The sequence below is a fragment of the Heterodontus francisci genome, chromosome 2, assembly GCF_036365525.1.
Source record: "Heterodontus francisci isolate sHetFra1 chromosome 2, sHetFra1.hap1, whole genome shotgun sequence".
Lineage (NCBI taxonomy): Eukaryota > Metazoa > Chordata > Chondrichthyes > Heterodontiformes > Heterodontidae > Heterodontus > Heterodontus francisci.
The window spans coordinates 163,970,976-163,990,932 of NC_090372.1; the positions used below are offsets into that span (position 1 = coordinate 163,970,976).

General features: G+C 47.5%; 1 protein-coding gene across 1 annotated transcript in view; it reads right to left on the reverse strand.

The window, feature by feature from the left end:
* Positions 1–19,957, reverse strand: part of LOC137380871 (alpha-2,8-sialyltransferase 8F-like) — a 62,330-nt gene that overhangs the window by 16,688 nt on the left and 25,685 nt on the right. Inside the window, exons 4-5 of the mRNA XM_068053282.1 lie at positions 17,782–17,894; positions 3,778–3,867 (exon numbers count right to left, since the gene is read on the reverse strand). Coding sequence (XP_067909383.1) covers positions 3,778–3,867; positions 17,782–17,894 — 203 coding nt within the window. The remainder of the gene's footprint in view (positions 1–3,777; positions 3,868–17,781; positions 17,895–19,957) is intronic.

Below are 19,957 nucleotides of genomic sequence, written 5' to 3' on the forward strand. Positions count from 1 at the left end.
CAGATCGTTAATGCCTGTAGAACAATGATATTCACAATCAGAGAGAGAGAAGCGCTGTCAATCACATGGAGCATCCTACATTTTCATCTCTACTGGTATGGAAGTGGGTTTGAAGTGATAACTGATCATAAGCCACGAGTGAGCCTGTTCAACAATCCACATAGAAAGCCATCTAATCAAATAGATAGTTGAATACTCAGACTACAAGAGTACAAGTTCCATGTTAAGTATAAGCCAGGCAAGCTTCACCCAGTGGACTACCTTTCGCGCCATCCTTTACAGCCAATCAGTCTACTAGCTAAGAAGAACAGGCTGGCGAATAACATTGTCAAGCAGGCTCCCACCTGCCAAGAATGAGGCACATTAATTTCGCCACATGGACATTAAACTTCAAATTGTTACTGGGAAGAAAAGAGGGGCCTATTACAAGGAATTGCCAGGCTCCCAGCCGGAAAGACATTTTTGTATACTAGCAGACAGTGTTGGAACAAAGGAACCAATCCCTGCTTCCAATACACAGAAGAGACCTGGTCAAACCAGTCGGTCATGTGACCACCTGCTGGCCAACTAGAGGAGTTTTAAATTGGAGAAATAGTGTTTGAAGACAGAAAGCTCCTGGCTGCTGAATTGAGAACATCTCTCTCCTGTCTGCTCTCATCTCTTTTTCCCCAGCTTTGGAATCCATTGAAGACAGATGAACCCTAAGAGAGAAAAGTGTCCTACAGTGAACAAGGTTTAAGAAGAATACTGGGCCCCACGAAAAGCAAGAATTACCTACAAGCAAGAACTACCTACAAAAGAACTCTACAGTCAACTCGAGCGCAGTAACAAGAAACTCTTCAGATATTGCCTCAAATCTCTCCCCTTTATTTTTCTTCTGCTCTTTTCTGTCCCTATCTGCATGTGTGTATCACATATGCATGCTAGCATGGAAATGTTGTATATCCATAGGCGTTAACCAAATTGGAGTTAAGTTTAAGTTTTAATAAATTTCACCTTTCTTCTTTAAACCTAAGAAAGCCTGTTTGTGCTCATTTCTTTACCTTATAATTGGAAAGCGGTGAACAAGGATTCACCAAGGGGGAGCTAAAGCACAGTGTGTTTAAAAACAAAACCCTGTTACAGTAAGACCAGGTGAAGGCGGAAAGGGAACCCTAGACACCTTTCTCACCTGGTCGTAACAATATCCTAACTATACGTAAAAATACGTAAAGCAAGTGCCAAAGTCATTAATATTAACCAACATCAAAGTGGCAACAAAACAAGATGAAGCGTTGCAGCTATGTATGACAGCTATGGAACTGCAAAACTGGAAAGATGTGATCGAGCGAGCATTTGCAAACAAAACCGCTCACATGCTACAAGATCTTTGCAATGTTCGAAATGAGCTCACAGCTGCAACCACTTCTGAACTCATGTAATGTGGCAACAGCATTGTCATTCTGCAGTCATTGAGAGAATGTGTTGTAGAAATAGTAAGAGGGTCATCAGAGAATTGTCAAAACCGAGCAACTTCTTCGGGTAAAGGTATGGTGCCGGAAATTGATCAGTGTTTGCCATGTCAAGCAACCATAATGTCAAATCTTCATGATCCTCTCAAGAAGACTTCACAGACATGCCCACTAACAAGCATTTGCTTGTTGTCACTGATGACTACAACAGATTTGCAGTTGCAGAAATAGTTACGCCAACCTCCACGAAAGCAGTCGCCCCAAAGCTTGACCAGATTTTCACTTTGTTTGCAGTCCCTCGAGCAGTGAGAAGTTACAATGGATCCCCATTCAACAGCGATGAGTTTAGTAAATTTGTGAACTACCTGGGCTTCACTTACTGAGAGATCACACCCTGTTGGCCAAGGGCTAATGGAGAATTTCAGAGATTCAAGCATACCTTCAAAAAATGTGATCTGTACAGCAACTGCTGGGAGCAGCTCATGGAAGCAGAAGCTGTATCATTTTCTTGTAATTACAGAGTGAACCCTCCTTTGACTACTAGAAAGCCTCCAGCTATGCTCATCTTCACACATCCTATGTGCAAAGGTCTTGCAAAGCTACCCTGCAAAGCGAATGATCATCAGGTACACGAGTGTGATCAAGGACAGAAAGATTGCATGAAAGAAAACGCTGAACAAAACATGAAATTCAGAACTACACTGATAAAAGCCAGGAGACAAAGTGCTTGTAAACGTGATGGGTATGTTGGAAAGCAAACAACCCCCGTTGACATCCAACCATTTGTTGTGACCAACACAAAAGGATCACTGATCATTGTTAAGCATGGTTTACAAATCATCACACGAACCATGTCATTCTTCAAAGTGTTGCAAACACCCTCTACAAACGTTGCGTCTGATCCAGACATCGACACTTCAGTTGAAGCACATGGAGTTAAATGACACAACACCTGATGTCACACATTGATATTCTACTCGTGAGTGGAAACATCCTTAAGCAATACTTAAGCAATTATATTATAAAATGAAGTAATGTCCAAAGAGAACAATGTAAGCAAACCATTGAAACTCGCACGTGCAAAGAAGGGGAGTGATATAGTGTATTAGTGATAGGCACTGAATTAGCAGCTGGGTAGACTGGAGCCCATGTAAGGTGTATCCTTTATGCAGTGCATTGTTCATTTACTGTTCATTTGATATGTAGTGTATTGTTCATTTGAAGCCACCGAACATGCTTGGTATAGCATGTGCAGTATGCCACTAAAGGGAGTTGATAATAAAGGCTCTGTTTATAGCAACAATCCAGAAGATGGTGCTGTGTGTTTCTTCCATAGATTTACAATAGCAGATCTACAATATGAGACCTTACACTTTACTCCAGGGGATTAGTTATTCAGGAAACTTTTGATGTAAAACCATGGATCCCAGATTGAAAATCAAAATCTGATGATTACTGGACCATATAAGTCTGCCAAGCATCGCAGAGCAGAAATGACAGTATCCTCAACGAACTAGAGCAAAATCATTACCTTTACAACTAGAACACAGCAAGAAGTTAATGGGTTGCATTATCTTCCATCATCCAACATGACATCCAGTGGGATTGTAGAAGTAAATGGGGGATAATTGTGCAGTGAGGCCTTACGCCATCTCCCTACCCTGAATTCTATTTCCCTTCCTCTGTGCTCCCAAGACCACTACCAGCTGTCCTTTCCCCTCCCAATGTATGAAAGTGCCACCAGGGAGGCAAAGTCCAAGTTTCCATCCCATCCTTCCCTCTTACTGCCACTCCCTGAGATTGCCTGCAAAAAGTTGATGATAGGCCTGTTTTAGCAACAGGAAGGCCTTACATTTTATAAAAGGAGAGAGAGGTCCAAGTAGAGACCTCCTCTATCTCCAGTGTGGTCCCCATACACTAACCTTTCTAAGCCTAATTCCTCTGCCCTTGAGTGTCCCTTTACACCTCTTCAAATGCTGCAGAAGCAGTTCCCCAATAGCACTGCCACCTTCTTCTCTTTAGCACTGGCAGAATTCCTCTTGGAGGTAGGAATCCTGTGACATGGCAGACAAGCTGCAAATCAAGCAAATAGATGAGGGTCAGAGGGCAGGTAGAAGACCTGCATCACTGTTACTCAACAGAGATGAAAATTCTCCCAAATACCATCAGATCAAAAGATGAAGAGAAAATTGGAAAAGGAAAATTACTGAAAGAGGAGTTATCTCAGTGGTTAGCTTATGCTCACCTCGTCTCACACAGACCTTCTTCTTCCCATTTTTGCTCTCTTCTACTGTTAATTTGTTAATAAATGCAAATAGATAATTACCTTTGTATAATGATACTTGGATTGGATGTCACGAGATCTGTTTTAGTTCCCACATCATCTTTATAATCAATGATAGGGGCAAGATTACACCTGCAAATAAATGCATAACTAATTATATCACCTTTTTAAATTAATAATGCATTCCATAAAATATCACCACCTTGACAGTACACACTCATGCAAGGCAATAAACGAACAGAACAAATTCAGAAATACTCCTTGTTCATCAGAGCAGTAAAGATAATTCATGTAAATTAGTATTAAAATGATTCTCCAATAAATTAACATCGTCTGATAATGAAATCATTATTCACATCACCGAATCAGCTTAATCCTTAGATTGCCAGCAGGTACAGGGAAATTCAAGTCTTTGATTGGTCGTTTCCAGCCTGTAGTGCCATTTCCAGGGGGCCAATGGTTTCAGAGCAGCCCTCAGTGCTGGTTGTCCTCTTATGTATTGTTCTTTCATTAACATGTATATTCTCTCTGAAGTACATATTCCCTTTGAAATTGCTCCTCTTCTAAAGACATATTCCCTTAGTATCTAGATCTATCAAATTATTCTATTGATTCACAACACCTCTAACTCACTGTTTCACACATGCTTGAGTATAACGTTGTCAGGTAAATTTTGCAAGGCCTTTTGCCACCAATGGACCTTATACATGATCAGTGCAGATCATAGGTGCTTTGCATTGTACACCTTACAGTCAATCAGATTTTAACTTTTCATATTGCAGTAAAGTTGTTAATCTGAAATTTATCCCATTTACATTCACAATTACAGAGTATCAGCAATAATACCGGTGTGTGTTATTGGAGGCATGAGGACAGGATCAGACCATGTGCCTTAATGTGATCAACAGGCCTCCTATGGAGTACCTGGCTGATCTATAGTTACCTGGTTTATTCATTTCTCCCTTTTGAACAGTGGGGTTTCATTAGCATTAACATTAGTCCTTGAACAAATTGTCAATTTCCAAATTCATGTCCACTTTTCCCAGAGCACCACCTTTGAATCCCTCAAATCAGGTTTCTGCCCTGCCACGGTACCAAAATGGCTTTAATCAGAGTTGAAAATGACATCCTCTGTGACTGTGACAAAGGTAAATTATCCCTCCTCGACCTGTCTGCGGCCTTTGACATTATTGACCATACCATCCTCTCCAAAGTTGCCTGGCTGGATGGGACTGCACTTGCCTGGGTCCATTCTTATCTATCTAATCACAGCAAGCATATCACATTCAATGATTTCTCTTCACACTCCCTCATTGTTACTTCTGTTGTTACTGAATAATCTATTCTTAGCCCCCTCCTACTTCTTATCTACATGCTGCCCCTCAGTGACATCGTCCAAAAACACAGCGTTAGTTTTCACATGAACGCTGATGATTGTGTGCAGTTCTGGTCGCCACATTACCAGAAGGACGTGGAGGCTTTGGAGAGGGTACAGAAGAGGTTTACCAGGATGTTGCCTGGTCTGGAGGGCATTAGCTATGAGGAGAGGTTGGATAAACTCGGATTGTTTTCACTGGAACGACGGAGGTGGAGGGGCGACATGATAGAGGTTTACAAAGTTATGAGCGGCATGGACAGAGTGGATAGTCAGAAGCTTTTTCCCAGGGTGGAAGAGTCAGTTACTAGGGGACATAGGTTTAAGGTGAGAGGGGCAAAGTTTAGAGGGGATGTGCGAGGCAAGTTCTTTACACAGAGGATGGTGAGTGCCTGGAACTTGCTGCCGGGGGAGGTGGTGGAAGCAGATACGATAGCGACGTTTAAGAGGCATCTTGACAAATTCATGAATAGGATGGGAATAGAGGGATACGATCCCCGGAAGTGCAGAAGGTTTTAGTTTAGGCAGGCATCAAGATCGGCGCAGGCGTGGAGGGGCGAATGGCCTGTTCCTGTGCTGTACTGTTCTTTGTTCTTTGATACCCAGTTCTACCTCACAACTGCCGCTCTCAACTCCTCCACTGTTGCTAAATTATCAGTTTGTCCGACACCCAGTACTGGATGAGCAGAAATTTCCTTCAACTAAATATTAAGAAGACTGAAGCCATTGTCTTCGGTTGCTGCTCTAAACTCTGTTCCCTAGCTACTGACTCCAACCCTCTCCCTGGCAACTGTCAGAGGCTGAACCCAACTGTTTGCAACCTCGGCGTCATATTTGATCCAGAGATGAGCTTCTGACCACATATCCACACCAACACAAAGACCACCACTGTAACAACACCCGACTTCACCACTGCCTTGGCTTATCTGCTGCTGTAACCTTCATCCACACCTTTGTTACCTCTAGACTTGACTATTCCATCGCATGCCTGACTGGTCTCCCGCATGCTACCGTCCATGAACTTGAGTTCATCCAAAACTCTGCTGCCCATGTACTTATTCTCACCAAGTCCTGTTCACCCATCACCCCTGTGCTCATTGATCGACATCCGTTCCTAGTCAAGCATCATTCTAATTTTAAAATTCTCATCCTTGTTTTCAAATCCCTCCATGGCCTTGACCCTCCCTGGGCTGAATTTTGTAGTGCTCCCATCATTGGGCTCCGTGGTGGGAGGGCCGCAAGATCGCAGTGGCAGCCGCCTGCCACAAAGTGCAACACCAGACTTACGGGGCCCAATCATCCCGGCAGCGGGGAGGCTCTATGGCGGCCCCCATGCCGCTCAGCGACGGGGCAACTTTAATATTGAAACAAAGGACATGAATAAATTAACATGCCATTCCCCACAAACTTACCGGCTGTCCGCGATCTTCCGTGCGACGGCTGGCACTCCTGTGCCTTCACTTTTCCGTCCAGGGAAATCTGGTGCCACAAAGGTGGGGAAGGGAGGAACTTAGGATTTTTAGTGAGGTTGGGGGTTAGTGGGGACGGGGTCAACTCTGCATTTCTAGCGGCGGGGGAGAAAGGGGTGACCTCTGCACTTTATGCAGTTGTAGAGTGAGAGGTCAACTATTGAATTTAAGTGCTTTTGGGGGGGTGGGAACGGGACTACCATTTATTTTATGTGTATTGGGGTGGGGACGGGTCACACATTAATGCAGAGTGTAGTGGTTGTGGGGGGTTCCAGGGATAAACTTTTTTCTCTCTGTGCAGATCTGGCAGCCCTTTAAAAATGGCACCAGCACCTGCGCTGAGCAGCTGACACCATTGCCTGTATAATTGGGGTGGGGGGCAGCTGACAGCCCTGCATATGGAAATGAGCTACCGTACACTAGATCACGACGGCATGGCAGCGAGACACTTTTTTATCACCCGTTGCCGCTCCCGGCAGCAGGAGATTAAAATTCAGCCCCCTATCTCTATAATCCCTTCCAGTCCCACAAACCTCCTCAGGTATCTGCCCTCATCTAATTCTGGCCTCTTAGGCATCCCGATTTTAATTGTTCCACCATAGGGGGCTGTCATTTAAGCTACTGAGGCCGCAAGTTCTAGACTTCCCTTCCTAAACCTTCCTGCCTCTCAACTTCTCTTTCCTCCTTTAAGACGCTCCTTAAATCTACTTCCTTTGCTAAGCTTTTGACCATCAGCTCTAATATCACCTTAAGTGGTTTGCTGTCTAAATTTGCTTTATAACGCTCCAGTGAAGCGCTTTGGGGTGTTTTATTATGTGAAATATGCTATAGAAATATAAGTTGGTTTTGCTGTTTTAACAAACCTTCAATCCTCAGGATCAAATTACATCTAAGCATATTTTGCTTATGATGTGCAGAGCCTATTTCCTCTCTGACTTCCCTTAGTATGGTAGAATGCGTACTCACTTAGTATTTCTGTCATCCCTTCATTCTCTGAAAGGAGAGTTCCTTGTTCATTTATAATTGGCACTACCTTTTCTTTAACTATCCTTTTATTTATTTTGTTTGTAAAGTCCTTTCCTATTTTCCCTTTCTATTACCTTTCTTCATACTTTCTCTTTGCTTTTCTAATCATTCTGTTTGCTTCTTCTCTATAGTTTCCATATTTGGACTGCTTTTATTTTGCATTATTGGCCCTTAATTTGTCACGTCTCTTTTTAGTGTCTCATTTTTATTTCTGTATTCATTCAGGGAACTCTCACTTTAACCTCTTGTCTGGTCAGGATCTAATCATTTACTGCAGGAACATTGTCTTATCAGCAACATTTTCTTTATAATTAATCAGGCTGGTTCTCTTTTTATCACATTTCAATTGGCATTTTCAAGTACCTTTATATTTCACTGTTCCCAACCTTTTCTCGTCATACATCAAACCTAATTACACTACTGTCATTGTTTCCTGGTTGCACGCCTACTCTTACATTACCTATTATCATTCTTCTTTTGGGCCTCCTTATCTCGAGAGACAATGGATATGCGCCTGGAGGTGGTCAGTGGTTTGTGAAGCAGCGCCTGGAGTGGCTATAAAGGCCAATTCTGGAGTGACAGGCTCTTCCACAGGTGCTGCAGAGAAATTTGTTTGTCGGGGCTGTTGCACAGTTGGCTCTCCCCTTGCGCCTCTGTCTTTTTTCCTGCCAACTACTAAGTCTCTTCGACTCGCCACAATTTAGCCCTGTCTTTATGGCTGCCCGCCAGCTCTGGCGAATGCTGGCAACTGACTCCCACGACTTGTGATCAATGTCACACGATTTCATGTCGCGTTTGCAGACGTCTTTATAGCGGAGACATGGACGGCCGGTGGGTCTGATACCAGTGGCGAGCTCGCTGTACAATGTGTCTTTGGGGATCCTGCCATCTTCCATGCGGCTCACATGGCCAAGCCATCTCAAGCGCCGCTGACTCAGTAGTCTGTAAAAGCTGGGGGTGTTGGCCGCTTCAAGGACTTCTGTGTTGGAGATATAGTCCTGCCACCTGATGCCAAGTATTCTCCGAAGGCAGCGAAGATGGAATGAATTGAGACATCGCTCTTGGCTGGCATACGTTGTCCAGGCCTCGCTGCCATAGAGCAAGGTACTGAGGACACAGGCCTGATACACTCGGACTTTTGTGTTCCGTGTCAGTGCGCCATTTTCCCACACTCTCTTGGCCAGTCTGGACATAGCAGTGGAAGCCTTACCCATGCGCTTGTTGATTTCTGCATCTAGAGACAGGTTACTGGTGATAGTTGAGCCTAGGTAGGTGAACTCTTGAACCACTTCCAGAGCGTGGTCGCCAATATTGATGGATGGAGCATTTCTGACGTCCTGCCCCATGATGTTCGTTTTCTTGAGGCTGATGGTGAGGCCAAATTCATTGCAGGCAGACGCAAACCTGTCGATGAGACTCTGCAGGCACTCTTCAGTGTGAGATGTTAAAGCAGCATCGTCAGCAAAGAGGAGTTCTCTGATGAGGACTTTCCGTACTTTGGACTTCGCTCTTAGACGGACAAGGTTGAACAACCTGCCACCTGATCTTGTGTGGAGGAAAATTCCTTCTTCAGAGGATTTGAACGCATGTGAAAGCAGCAGGGAGAAGAAAATCCCAAAAAGTGTGGGTGTGAGAACACAGCCCTGTTTCACACCACTCAGGATAGGAAAGGGCTCTGATGAGGAGCCACCATGTTGAATTGTGCCTTTCATATTGTCATGGAATGAGGTGATGATACTTAGTAGCTTTGGTGGACATCCGATCTTTTCTAGTAGTCTGAAGAGACCACGTCTGCTGACGAGGTCAAAGGCTTTGGTGAGATCAATGAAAGCAATGCAGAGGGGCATCTGTTGTTCACGGCATTTCTCCTGTGTCTGACGAAGGGAGAACAGCATGTCAATGGTCGATCTCTCTGCACGAAAGCCACACTGTGCCTCAGGGTCGACGCGCTCGGCCAGCTTCTGGAGCCTGTTCAGAGCGACTCGAGCAAAGACTTTCCCCACTATGCTGAGCAGGGAGATTCCACGGTAGTTGTTGCAGTCACCGCGGTCACCTTTGTTTTTATAGAGGGTGATGATGTTGGCATCGCGCATGTCCTGGGGTACTGCTCCCTCGTCCCAGCACAGGCATAGCAGTTCATGTAGCGCTGAGAGTATAGCAGGCTTGGCACTCTTGATTATTTCAGGGGTAATGCTGTCCCAGGGGCTTTTCCGCTGGCTAGAGAATCAATGGCATCACTGAGTTCCGATTTGGTTGGCTGTATGTCCAGCTCAACCATGACTGGTAGAGGCTGGGCTGCATTGAGGGCAGTCTCAGTGACAGCATTCTCCCTGGAGTACAGCTCTAGGTAGTGCTCAACCCAGCGGTCCATCTGTTTGCGTTGGTCAGTGATTATGTCCCCCGATTTAGATTTGAGGGGGGCGATCTTCTTGATGGTTGGCCCAAGAGCTCTCTTCATGCCATCATACATTCCTCTGATGTTTCCGGTGTCTGAGGCCAGCTGAATATGACTGCATAGGTGTTGCCAGTAGTCGTTTGCGCAACGCCTAGCTGTTCTTTGTGCAGTACTTCTGGCTGCTTTAAGTGCTGCGGATGTTAAATCGCTGGGGGCTTTCTTGTAGTTCAACAGTGCAATGCGCTTAGCGGCTATGACAGGTTCCAGCTCTTCATTATGAGATTGAAACCAGTCTGCATTTCTCTTCGCACTTTTGCCGTAGGTGGTCAAAGCTGACTCATAGATGGCGTCTCTGATGTGGGCCCATTTGGTCTCAGCATCCCCTGTGGGAGTGTTTTGAAGGGCTGTTACAAGTGAATTTAGAAATTTTTGTAACAGCTGTGGGTGAGAAATTCTGCTCGTGTTGATGCGCGGGTGGCCCTTCTGCTTGGAATGATGCAACCTCTTTGGTCTGAGTCTAACCTTGCTGCACACCAGGGAGTGGTCGGTGTCGCAGTCCGCACTGTGGAAGCTGCGTGTGATTTGAACACTGTTTAAGGCGGCTCGCCTTGTGACAATGAGGTCTTGCTGGTGCCAACGACGTGATTTTGGGTGCCTCCATGAAACCTGCTAACAGGGTTTAGTGTGAAAGAACGAGTTGGTGATGCAGAGGTTATGATAGGTACACAACTCAAGCAGTCTCTGCCCGTTCTCATTCATCCTTCCAACGCCATAGCGCCCAAGGCAGGAGGGCCATGAGTCATGGTCGGCCCCAACCCTGGCATTAAAGTCCCCCAGCAGGAATAGGTGTTCGGTGTTGGGGATGCTGCTAATGATGTTATGGAGTTGTTCATAGAACTGGTCTTTAGCTTCAGGTGGGGAGCAGAGTGTTGGAGCATAGATGCTGAGTAGGTGTACTGGACCAGAGGTGGTGAGCAGTCGGATGGACAGTATGCGTTCCGAGCCATTTGAGGGAGGCTCTATCATGCTGAGCAAGGAGTTTCTGATGGCGAAGCCCACTCCATGCTGTCTTGGTTCTTCAGGATCCCTGCCCTGCCAGAAGAAGGTGTAGTCTTGCTCTGCTAGAGAGCCACTCGCGGGGAGGCGAGTCTCCTGAAGTGCTGCAATGTCCACATTGAATCTACTGAGCTCGTTGTTAATGATGGCGGTCTTCCGAGAATCGTTGATTTGTGTAAGGTCTTCCGACAGGCCAGGACACATAGTTCTGACGTTCCAGCTTGCAAAGCGAAGGGCTGGTACCTTCTTTCCTTTTTTCATGTTGTTTGGTGCGGTGTATCAGTCCACCTTTCGGGCAATGACCCTGAGCTCCAAGCACCCATTGAAGCAGGCAGACTGTGGCGGGACAGAACCTTATTGACCGGGGGCTGCCCGGTTTGAGGCGGGCGGTAGCTGTCCAGTGAGGTGCAATGACCTCTCCCACTGACAAAGGCAACCCGTGGCGCCCAGTTTCTACGCCAATTTATCTGGACTTATAACCCGTAACTGCTGCCTTCCGTGTTGTTTTAGTCGCTGTGAGACGACTATGGAGTGACCTCTCCATGGTGCATGCCTGGGCAAATTTATGGAGGTTGAGAGTTGCCCAGTCGTCAAAACCCCCCTCTCGGCCTTTCTGGTGGGGTCCAAAGGAGTGCAGGACACGACGTTTGGCACCAGTATGGCTGCAGGAACTGCCGGAAACATGCCAAAGGTGACACATGACCGCCTACGGGGTTCCGCTCCGGATTTTCTGTTAGGGTTTACTCCCTTAGCCTTGGTCTCTCCCGAGACGCCCACAAGGCAGTGGGGTTGTTGGGGCCCCTACACAGGTGTAGGATGGTGCCGGTGGGAGGAGGGGATGCATGGGGGAGGGGTAGAGGGAGGGGGTGGGGGGGTTGCAGGGGAAGGGGGTGCGGGGTGAAGATGGTGCGAGGGGGTGCGGGCTGGGACGGGGTTGTGAGGGGGTGAGCTGAGAGGGTGGAGCAGGGAAGGGGACGGGGGTGGGGGGGGGTGGAAGGGGGGTAAAGGGTGGGGGGGGGGGGGGGGGGGAAGCTGGTGCAGGTAATAAGCCATTTCCTCAGTGCCCACCATCGACGTCCGGAAAGCTCATCCACATCCTTCGGGAGGTGAAGCATCATTTGGCAGACTTAGAGGTGATTACATTTGCTAAGGGTTTTTTTTTTTGCAGTGGTTTAAATAAAGGCATGCAGCATTGCCAACAGTGCGCTGCAGATGCTCTCCGAGCCATCTCCCGCGGGCGCTTTGAAGTTGCGGCCGGGGGGGCCGTTCGTGGATTTTTTGGGTGTTCGGGGCACCTTTTCTCAGGACTTCTCTCGGGTCCCGCAGCTCCTTCTTCACCTCAATGGACTTACCGCATGCCGTGGCTGCAGACACTCTGGACTGTGAAGACAGCAGGATCGGAGATTGAAGTATCGGCAGCTGTGCTCATCAGTTTCATCCGGATCAATTTCATTGAGAAAACAAAGAGCAGGTGTGGCTGGGGGAGGGCAGTGGGCCCAGGTAACATACACTAAACTAACTGTTAGCCTTTCGATAGGGCTAAAATGAACTGATTTAAAGAGCCAGGGGAATTTAAACAGTTTAAGAGGGCAGATTGGGGGAGAAAACGTTAGGGATGGGAGCAGATGGCCATGGATAGAGTTGAACAGCAAGGGAGCTTCCTAGGGAGCTTCCAGCCCAGGAGCCATCTTGACAACACATTGATGTGGCCAAAATCAGGCTCGTGGTCAGAGTGACGACTCTGATATAAATGAGAACCACACTCTTTCATCATTACTCTATTTATATTCCGTAGATTCATCTCTCCTGTCTCCCCGGTACTGGCTGTGATGGCGGCCGCTCACCGAATTAAAGAAAAGACCGTTTCCCATTCACCACCATTCAAACTTAATGGCACTGAGCGGATACCCGGGCAGCATCTTTATCTGGAACAAGCGCAGCGGCCTACAGTCTACTGGGAGCTTGACGGGGAGGAGCAGGTGGTCCGAGTGCCCATGAGGCGGCCGTTGAGGCTCAAAGCCTCAATCCGGCCTCGGTCACCCTTCCGCCGTCACAGCTGGGAGTCGGGAAAGAAGCACCACCGTGAGCTGGATGGCAACTACAAGCGCAGCGTCAGCCTGGAGGATGCAAACATTGAGGAGGCCATGCAGGCTGTGGGCTGACCCACTTGCTTGGGTCGCAACCCCCGCCGGACGCCGGACCCCTCCCCGCCCTGCACCGCCTTCGCACCACTTTCCCCCTCGCACCCCCACCCCTCCTCCTTGCACCCCTTCCCCCTCTCCCTACCCGCCTGCACCCCCTCCCCCTCACACGCCACCCCCCTCGCACAACCTTCCCCCCCACCCCCTCCTCCCTTGCACCCTGCACCCCCTTCCCCCTTGCACCTCCTTTCACCCACAACCTCCCACCTCGCACACCCTTCCCCCCACCCCCTCCCCCCTCGCACTCCCTTTCCTGCTCCCGTTCGCACCCCTCCGCACCCCCACACCCCCTTTCCCCCTTTCACCCCCTTCACTGCTACCCTTCGCACACCCCCGCTCCCCCTTCCCCCCTTCCCCCCTTTCCCCTTCCCCCCTTCCCCCCTTTCCCCTTCCCTCCACCCACTCCCTCCCCACCCCTTTCCCCTCCCCCGGAATCCCCCGCTCCCCCTTCCCCCTGCACCCCCTTCCCTCCACCCCCTCTACCACTGCACTCCCTCCTCCTCGCACCCCCTCCCCCCTTCCCTCTCCCTCCATGAAATCACACAGTTTAGTTGTTAATGCCCCTGCTCAGGGATAGGAGCTAACAACCCCACTGCCTTCTGGGCGTCTCGGGAGAGACCAAGGCTAAGGGAGTAAACCCGAACAGAAAATCTGGAACGGAACCCCGAAGGCGGTTATGTGTCACCTTTGACATGTTTCCGGCAGTTCCTGCAGCCATACCGGGGCCAAATGTCGTGCTCTGCACATCTTTGGACACCACTCGGAAGGCCGAGAGGGGGGTTTTGACGCTTGGGCAACTCACAACCTCCATACATCTGCCTAGGCATGCGCCATGGAGAGGTCACTCCATAGTAGCCTCACAGCGACCAAAACAACACGGAAGGCAGCAGTTACGGGTTATAAGTCCAGCTCAATTGGCGTAGAGATTGGGCGCCATGGGTTGCCTTTGTCGGTGGGAGAGATCATCGCATCTCATTGGACAGCTACCGCCCGCCTCAAAGCGGGCAGCCACCGATCAGAAAGGTTCTGTCCCGCCACAGTCCACCTGCTTAAATGGGTGCTTGGAGCTCAGGGTCATTGCCCGATAAATGGACTGTAACACCATACCAAACAGTACGACAAAAAAAGGAAAGAAGGTACCAGCCCTTCGTTTTGCAAGCTGGAACGTCAGAACTATGTGTCCTGGCCTGTCGGAAGACCTTACACAAATCAACAACCCTCGGAAGATCGCCATCATTAACAATGAGCTCAGTAGACTCAATGTGGACATTGCGGCACTTCAGGAGACACGCCTCCCTGTGAGCAGATCTCTAAGAGAGCAAGACTACACCTTCTACAGGCAGGGTAGGGATCCTGAACAACCAAGACAGCATGAAGTGTTCTTCGCCATCAGAAACTCTTTGCTCAGCATGATACAGCCACCTTCAAATGGCTCGGAACACATACTGTCCATCTGACTGCTCACCGCCTCTGGTCCAGTACACCTACTCAGCATCGAAACTCCAACACTCTGCTCCTCACCTTAAGTTAAAGACCAGTTCTATGAGGAACTCCATAATATCATTACTAGCATTCCTAATACTGAACATTTGTTCCTGCTGAGGGAATTTAATGCCAGGGTTGGGGCTGACGATGACTCATGGCCCTTGTGCCTTGGGCGCGATGGCTTTGGAAGGATGAATGAGAATGGACAGAGATTGCTGGAGTTGTGTACCTATCATAACCTCTGCATCACCAACTCATTCTTTCATACAAACCCTGTCACCAGGTTTCATGGAGACACCCAAGATCACGTCGTTGGTACCAGCTGGACCTCATCGTCATAAGGCGAGCCTCTATAAACAGTGTCCAAATCACACGCAGCTTCCACAGTGTGGACGGCGACACCAACCACTCCCTGGTGTGCAAAGTTAGACTCAAAGCAAAGAAGCTACATCGCTCCAAGCAAAAGGGCCACCCGTGCATTAACACTAACAGAATTTCTTATCCACAGCTGTTACATAAGTTTCTAAATTCACTTGCAAAAGCCCTTCAAAACACACCTGCAGGGGATGCAGAGACCAAGTGGGCCCGCATCAGAAACACCATCTATGATTCAGCAATGACCACCTTTGGCAAACGTGAGAAGCAGAATGCAGACTGGTTTCAATCTCACTTTGAAGAACTGGAACATATCATAGCCGCTAAGTGCATTGCACTGTTGAACTACAAGAAAGCCCCCAGCGAGTTAACATCTGTAGCACTTAAAGTAGCCAGAGGCGCTGCACAAAGAACAGCCAGGCGCTGTGCAAATGACTACTGTTAACACCTATGCAGTCGTATTCAGCTGGCCTCCAACACTGGAAACATCAGAGGAATGTATGATGGCATTAAGAGAGCTTTTGGGCCAACCGTGAAGATCGCCCCCCTCAAGTCTAAATCAGGGAACAGGATCACTGACCAACGCAAGCAAATGGACTGCTGGGTGAGGCACGACCTAGAACTGTACTCCAAGGAAAATGTTGTCACTGATACCACCCTCAATGCAGTCCAGTCTCTGCCAGTCATGGATGAGCTGGACGAACAGCCAACAAAATCGGAACTCAGTGATGCCATTGATTCTCTAGCCAGTGGAAAAGCCCCTGGAAAGGACAGCATTACCCCGAAATAATCAAGAGTGCCAAGCCTGCTATACTCTCAGCACTCCATGAACTGCTTTGCCTGTGCTGGGATGAGGGGGCAGTACCACAGGACGGGTGCGATGCCAATATCATCACCCTCAATAAGAACAAGGGTGACCCGGTGACTGCAACAACTACCGTGGAATCTCCCTGCTCAGCATCGTGGGGAAAGTCCTTGCTCGAGTCGTTTTAAACAGATTCCAGAAGCTGGCTGAGTGTGTCTACCCTGAGGCACAGTGTGGCTTTCGAGCAGAGAGATCCATCATTGACATGCTGTTCTCCCTTTGCCAGCTATTAGAAAAATGCCGCGAACAACAGATGCCCCTCTACGTTGCTTTCGTAGATCTCACCAAAGCCTTTGACCTCATCAGCAGACGTGGTCTCTTCAGACTACTAGCAAAGATTGGATGTCCACCAAAGTTACTAAGTATCATCACCTCATTCCATGACAATATGAAAGGCACAATTCAGCATCGCGGTGCCCCATCAGACCCCTTTCCTATCCTCAGTGGTGTGAAACAGGGCTGTGTTCTTGCACCTACACTGTTTGGGATCTTCTTCTCACTGCTGCTCTCACGTACGTTCAAGTCTTCAGAGGAAGGAATTTTCCTCCACACAAGATCAGGGGGCAGGTTGTTCAACCTTGCCCGTCATAGAGCGAAGTCCAAAGTACGGAAAGTCCTCATCAGGGAACTCCTCTTTGCTGACGATGCTGCATTAACATCCCACACAGAATAGTGTCTGCAGAGACTCATCGACAGGAATTTGGCCTAACCATCAGCCTTAAGAAAATGAACATCATGGGACAGGACATCTGAAATGCTCCATCCATCAATATCGGCGACCACGTTCTGGAAGTGGTTCAAGAATTCACCTACCTAAGCTCAACTACAACCAGTAACCTGTCACTTGATGCAGAAATCACAAAAGCATGGGAAAGGCATCTGCTGCTATGTCCAGACTGGCCAAGAGAGTGTGGGAAAATGGCGCACTGACACGGAACACAAAGTCCAAGTGTATCAAGCCTGTGTCCTCAGTTCTTTGCTCTGCGGCAGCATATGTCAGTCAATAGCGACGTGTCAACTCATTCCATCTTCGCTGCCTCTGGAGAATACTTGGCATCAGGTGGCAGGACCGTATCTCCAACGTAGAAGTCCTCGAGGTGGCCAACAGCCCCAGCATATACACCCTACTAAGCCTACTAAGTGCTTGAGATGGCTTGGCCATGTGAGCCGCATGGAAGATGGCAGGATCCCCAAGGACGCATTGTACAGCAAGCTCGTCACTATCAGACCCACTGGCCGTCCATGTCTCTGCTTTAAAGACGTCTGCAAACGCGACATGACGTCCTGTGACATTGACCACAAGTCATGGGAGTCAGTCGCCAGTGACCGCTAGAGCTGGCAGACAGCCATAAAGGCGGGGCTGAAGAGTGGCGAGTCGAAGAGACTTAGCAGTTGGTAGGAAAAAAGACAGAAGCGCAAGGAGAGAGTCAGCTGTGTAACAGCCCTGACAACCAATTTTATCTGCAGCACCTGTGGAAGAGTCCGTCACTCTAGAATTGACCTTTATAGCCACTCCAGGCACTGCTCCACAAACCACTGACCACCTCTAGGCGCTTACTCATTGTCTCTCAAGACAAGGAGGTCAAAAAAGAAGAAGATTTTGACTCTGAGTAAACCAACAGTTCACTGAAAAAATACTGGACTATATACGTACCTCTGGCCAGCAGTTAAAAGTTTTGTTGCAATGGCATCATCTCACGTAATGAAATTTTTTTTTTTACGTGCATTCTGGTATTAACCCTCACATTCATTAGCAGCAACAAACACAGACCTGATCCTGCAGCTGTTTTGACTCTTACCTGAACACAAAGTCAGCCTGATTTATTTCCGCTCCACAGCTGCTGTTAGTTAGAACTCCTGCATTTCCGACAACAGAGCAGTGTTTAAATACACAATCTTTTAAAGGGTTTGTCTAAAAAAAAATGAAATTAGCATCATTATTGCAATTCAGAAGTTCCTTTAATTATACAGAAAATAGAACAGTTTTTAATCTGCACCGAATAAATAGGATTATTTTAAAGTATATTTAGATAAAGAGATACTCAATGTGGAGAAGAACCGAAACGGCTGTTATACTGCTTGGTTCGAAGGCTTATTCCAGAGTCAGGAAAAAAAAACAGAACAAAGGATTCAATGTTACACCACACAGATTATATGAATGTTGTCTGTTCAAAATAGATTTTTTATTCACGCATGAGATTTGGGAACAGCTGGCAAGGGCAACATTTATTGCACAATATTAATTACATTTGAGAAGGTGGTGGTGAGCTGCCTTCTTGAACCGCTGCAGTCACCCACAGTACTGTTAGGGAGGGAGTTCCATGATTTTGACCTAGCGATGATGAAAGCCAACTGTAAAATTTTGAAGTTAGGATTGTGTGTGACTTGGAGGGGAACTTACTTGTTTCCTGTGTTCTACTAGGTGGAAGAGATCACAAGTTTGGAAGATACTGTTGAAGAAGTCTTGGTGAGTTGCTGCAGTATATCTTGTAGATGGTGCACACTGCTGCCACTATGCGCTGGTGGTGGAGGGTGTGAATGTATAAGGTGGTGGATGGTGTACCAATCAGGAAGGCTGATTTTTCCTGGATGCTGTTGAGCTTCTTGATTGTTGTTGAGTGTTGAGTTGCACTTAGCCAGGCAAGTAGAGATTATTCCATCAAACCCCTCATTGTGCCTTGTAGATGGGGCAAAGTCTTTTGAGAGTAAGGAGGTGAGTTAACTGCCGCTGAATGCCCAGCCTTTGATTTGCACTTGAAGCCACAATATTTAGATGTCTGGCCCAGTTAAGTTTCTGGTCAATGTTGACCTATCCCCAAACCTGACCCTCCGCCTCCATCCCCTACCACAGCCCGGAATGTTGATGGTGGGAGATTCAGCAATGTTAATGCTGTTGAATGGCAATGTAAGGGGGCTAGAATTTCTCCTATTGGAGATGGTCATTACCAGGAATAAATGTTACTTGTCACTTATTAGCCCAGCCTGAATATTGTCCAGGTCTTGCTGCATGGGATCATGGGTTACTTCATTATCTGAGGAGTTGTGAATGGAACTGAACACTTTGTAATCATCAGCAAACATCTCCACTTTTGACCTTATGATGAAGGGAAGGTCATTGTTGAAGCAGTTGAAGATGGTTGGGCTGAGGATACTACCCTGAGGAGTTCCTACAGTGATGGCTAAGATCATTGGCCCCCAGAAAACATAACCATCTTCCTTTGTGCTAGGTATGAATCCAACCAGTGGAGAAATTGCCTCTGGCACATACAGATCCTCACGTGCAGAGGATCACACAATGTAGGATGAGCCATACCTATTTTCATGTGATAAATAAAGTTGAACCCTGCATGTATTCGAAGGTTCCTAACAAAGCAAGGATTGGTGTTGATGGCTACATCAACTGCTTTCCTGGATCAACTATGTGGCGTGCCATGGCATTGTCCATCTTGGCCAGCACTAAGAGTGGCACATGACCACATCAAGATCATAGAAACATAGAAAATAGAAACAGGAGTAGGCCATTCAGCCCTTCAAGCATGCACCACCATTCATTATGACCATGGCTGATCATCCAACTCAGTAACCTGTTCCCACTTTTGCCTCATGCCCTTTGATCCCTTTAGACCCAAGAGATATATCTAACTCCTTCTTGAAAACATGCAATGTTTTGGCCTCAACTGCATTCTATGGTAGCGAATTCCACAGGTTCACCAATCTCTGGGTGAAGAAATTTCTCCTCATCTCAGTCCTGAAAGGTTTACCCCATATCCTTAGAGTACGACCCCTGGTTCGGGATTCCCCCACCATTGGGAACATCCTTCCTGCATTTACTCTGTGAGGTCCTGTTAGAATTTTATAGGTTTCTATGAGATCCCCCCACACTCTTCTAAACTCCAGCGAATATAATCCTAACCGACTCAATCTCTCCTCATAGGGATCAGTGCTGGGACCTTTGCTGTTTGTAGTATATATAAA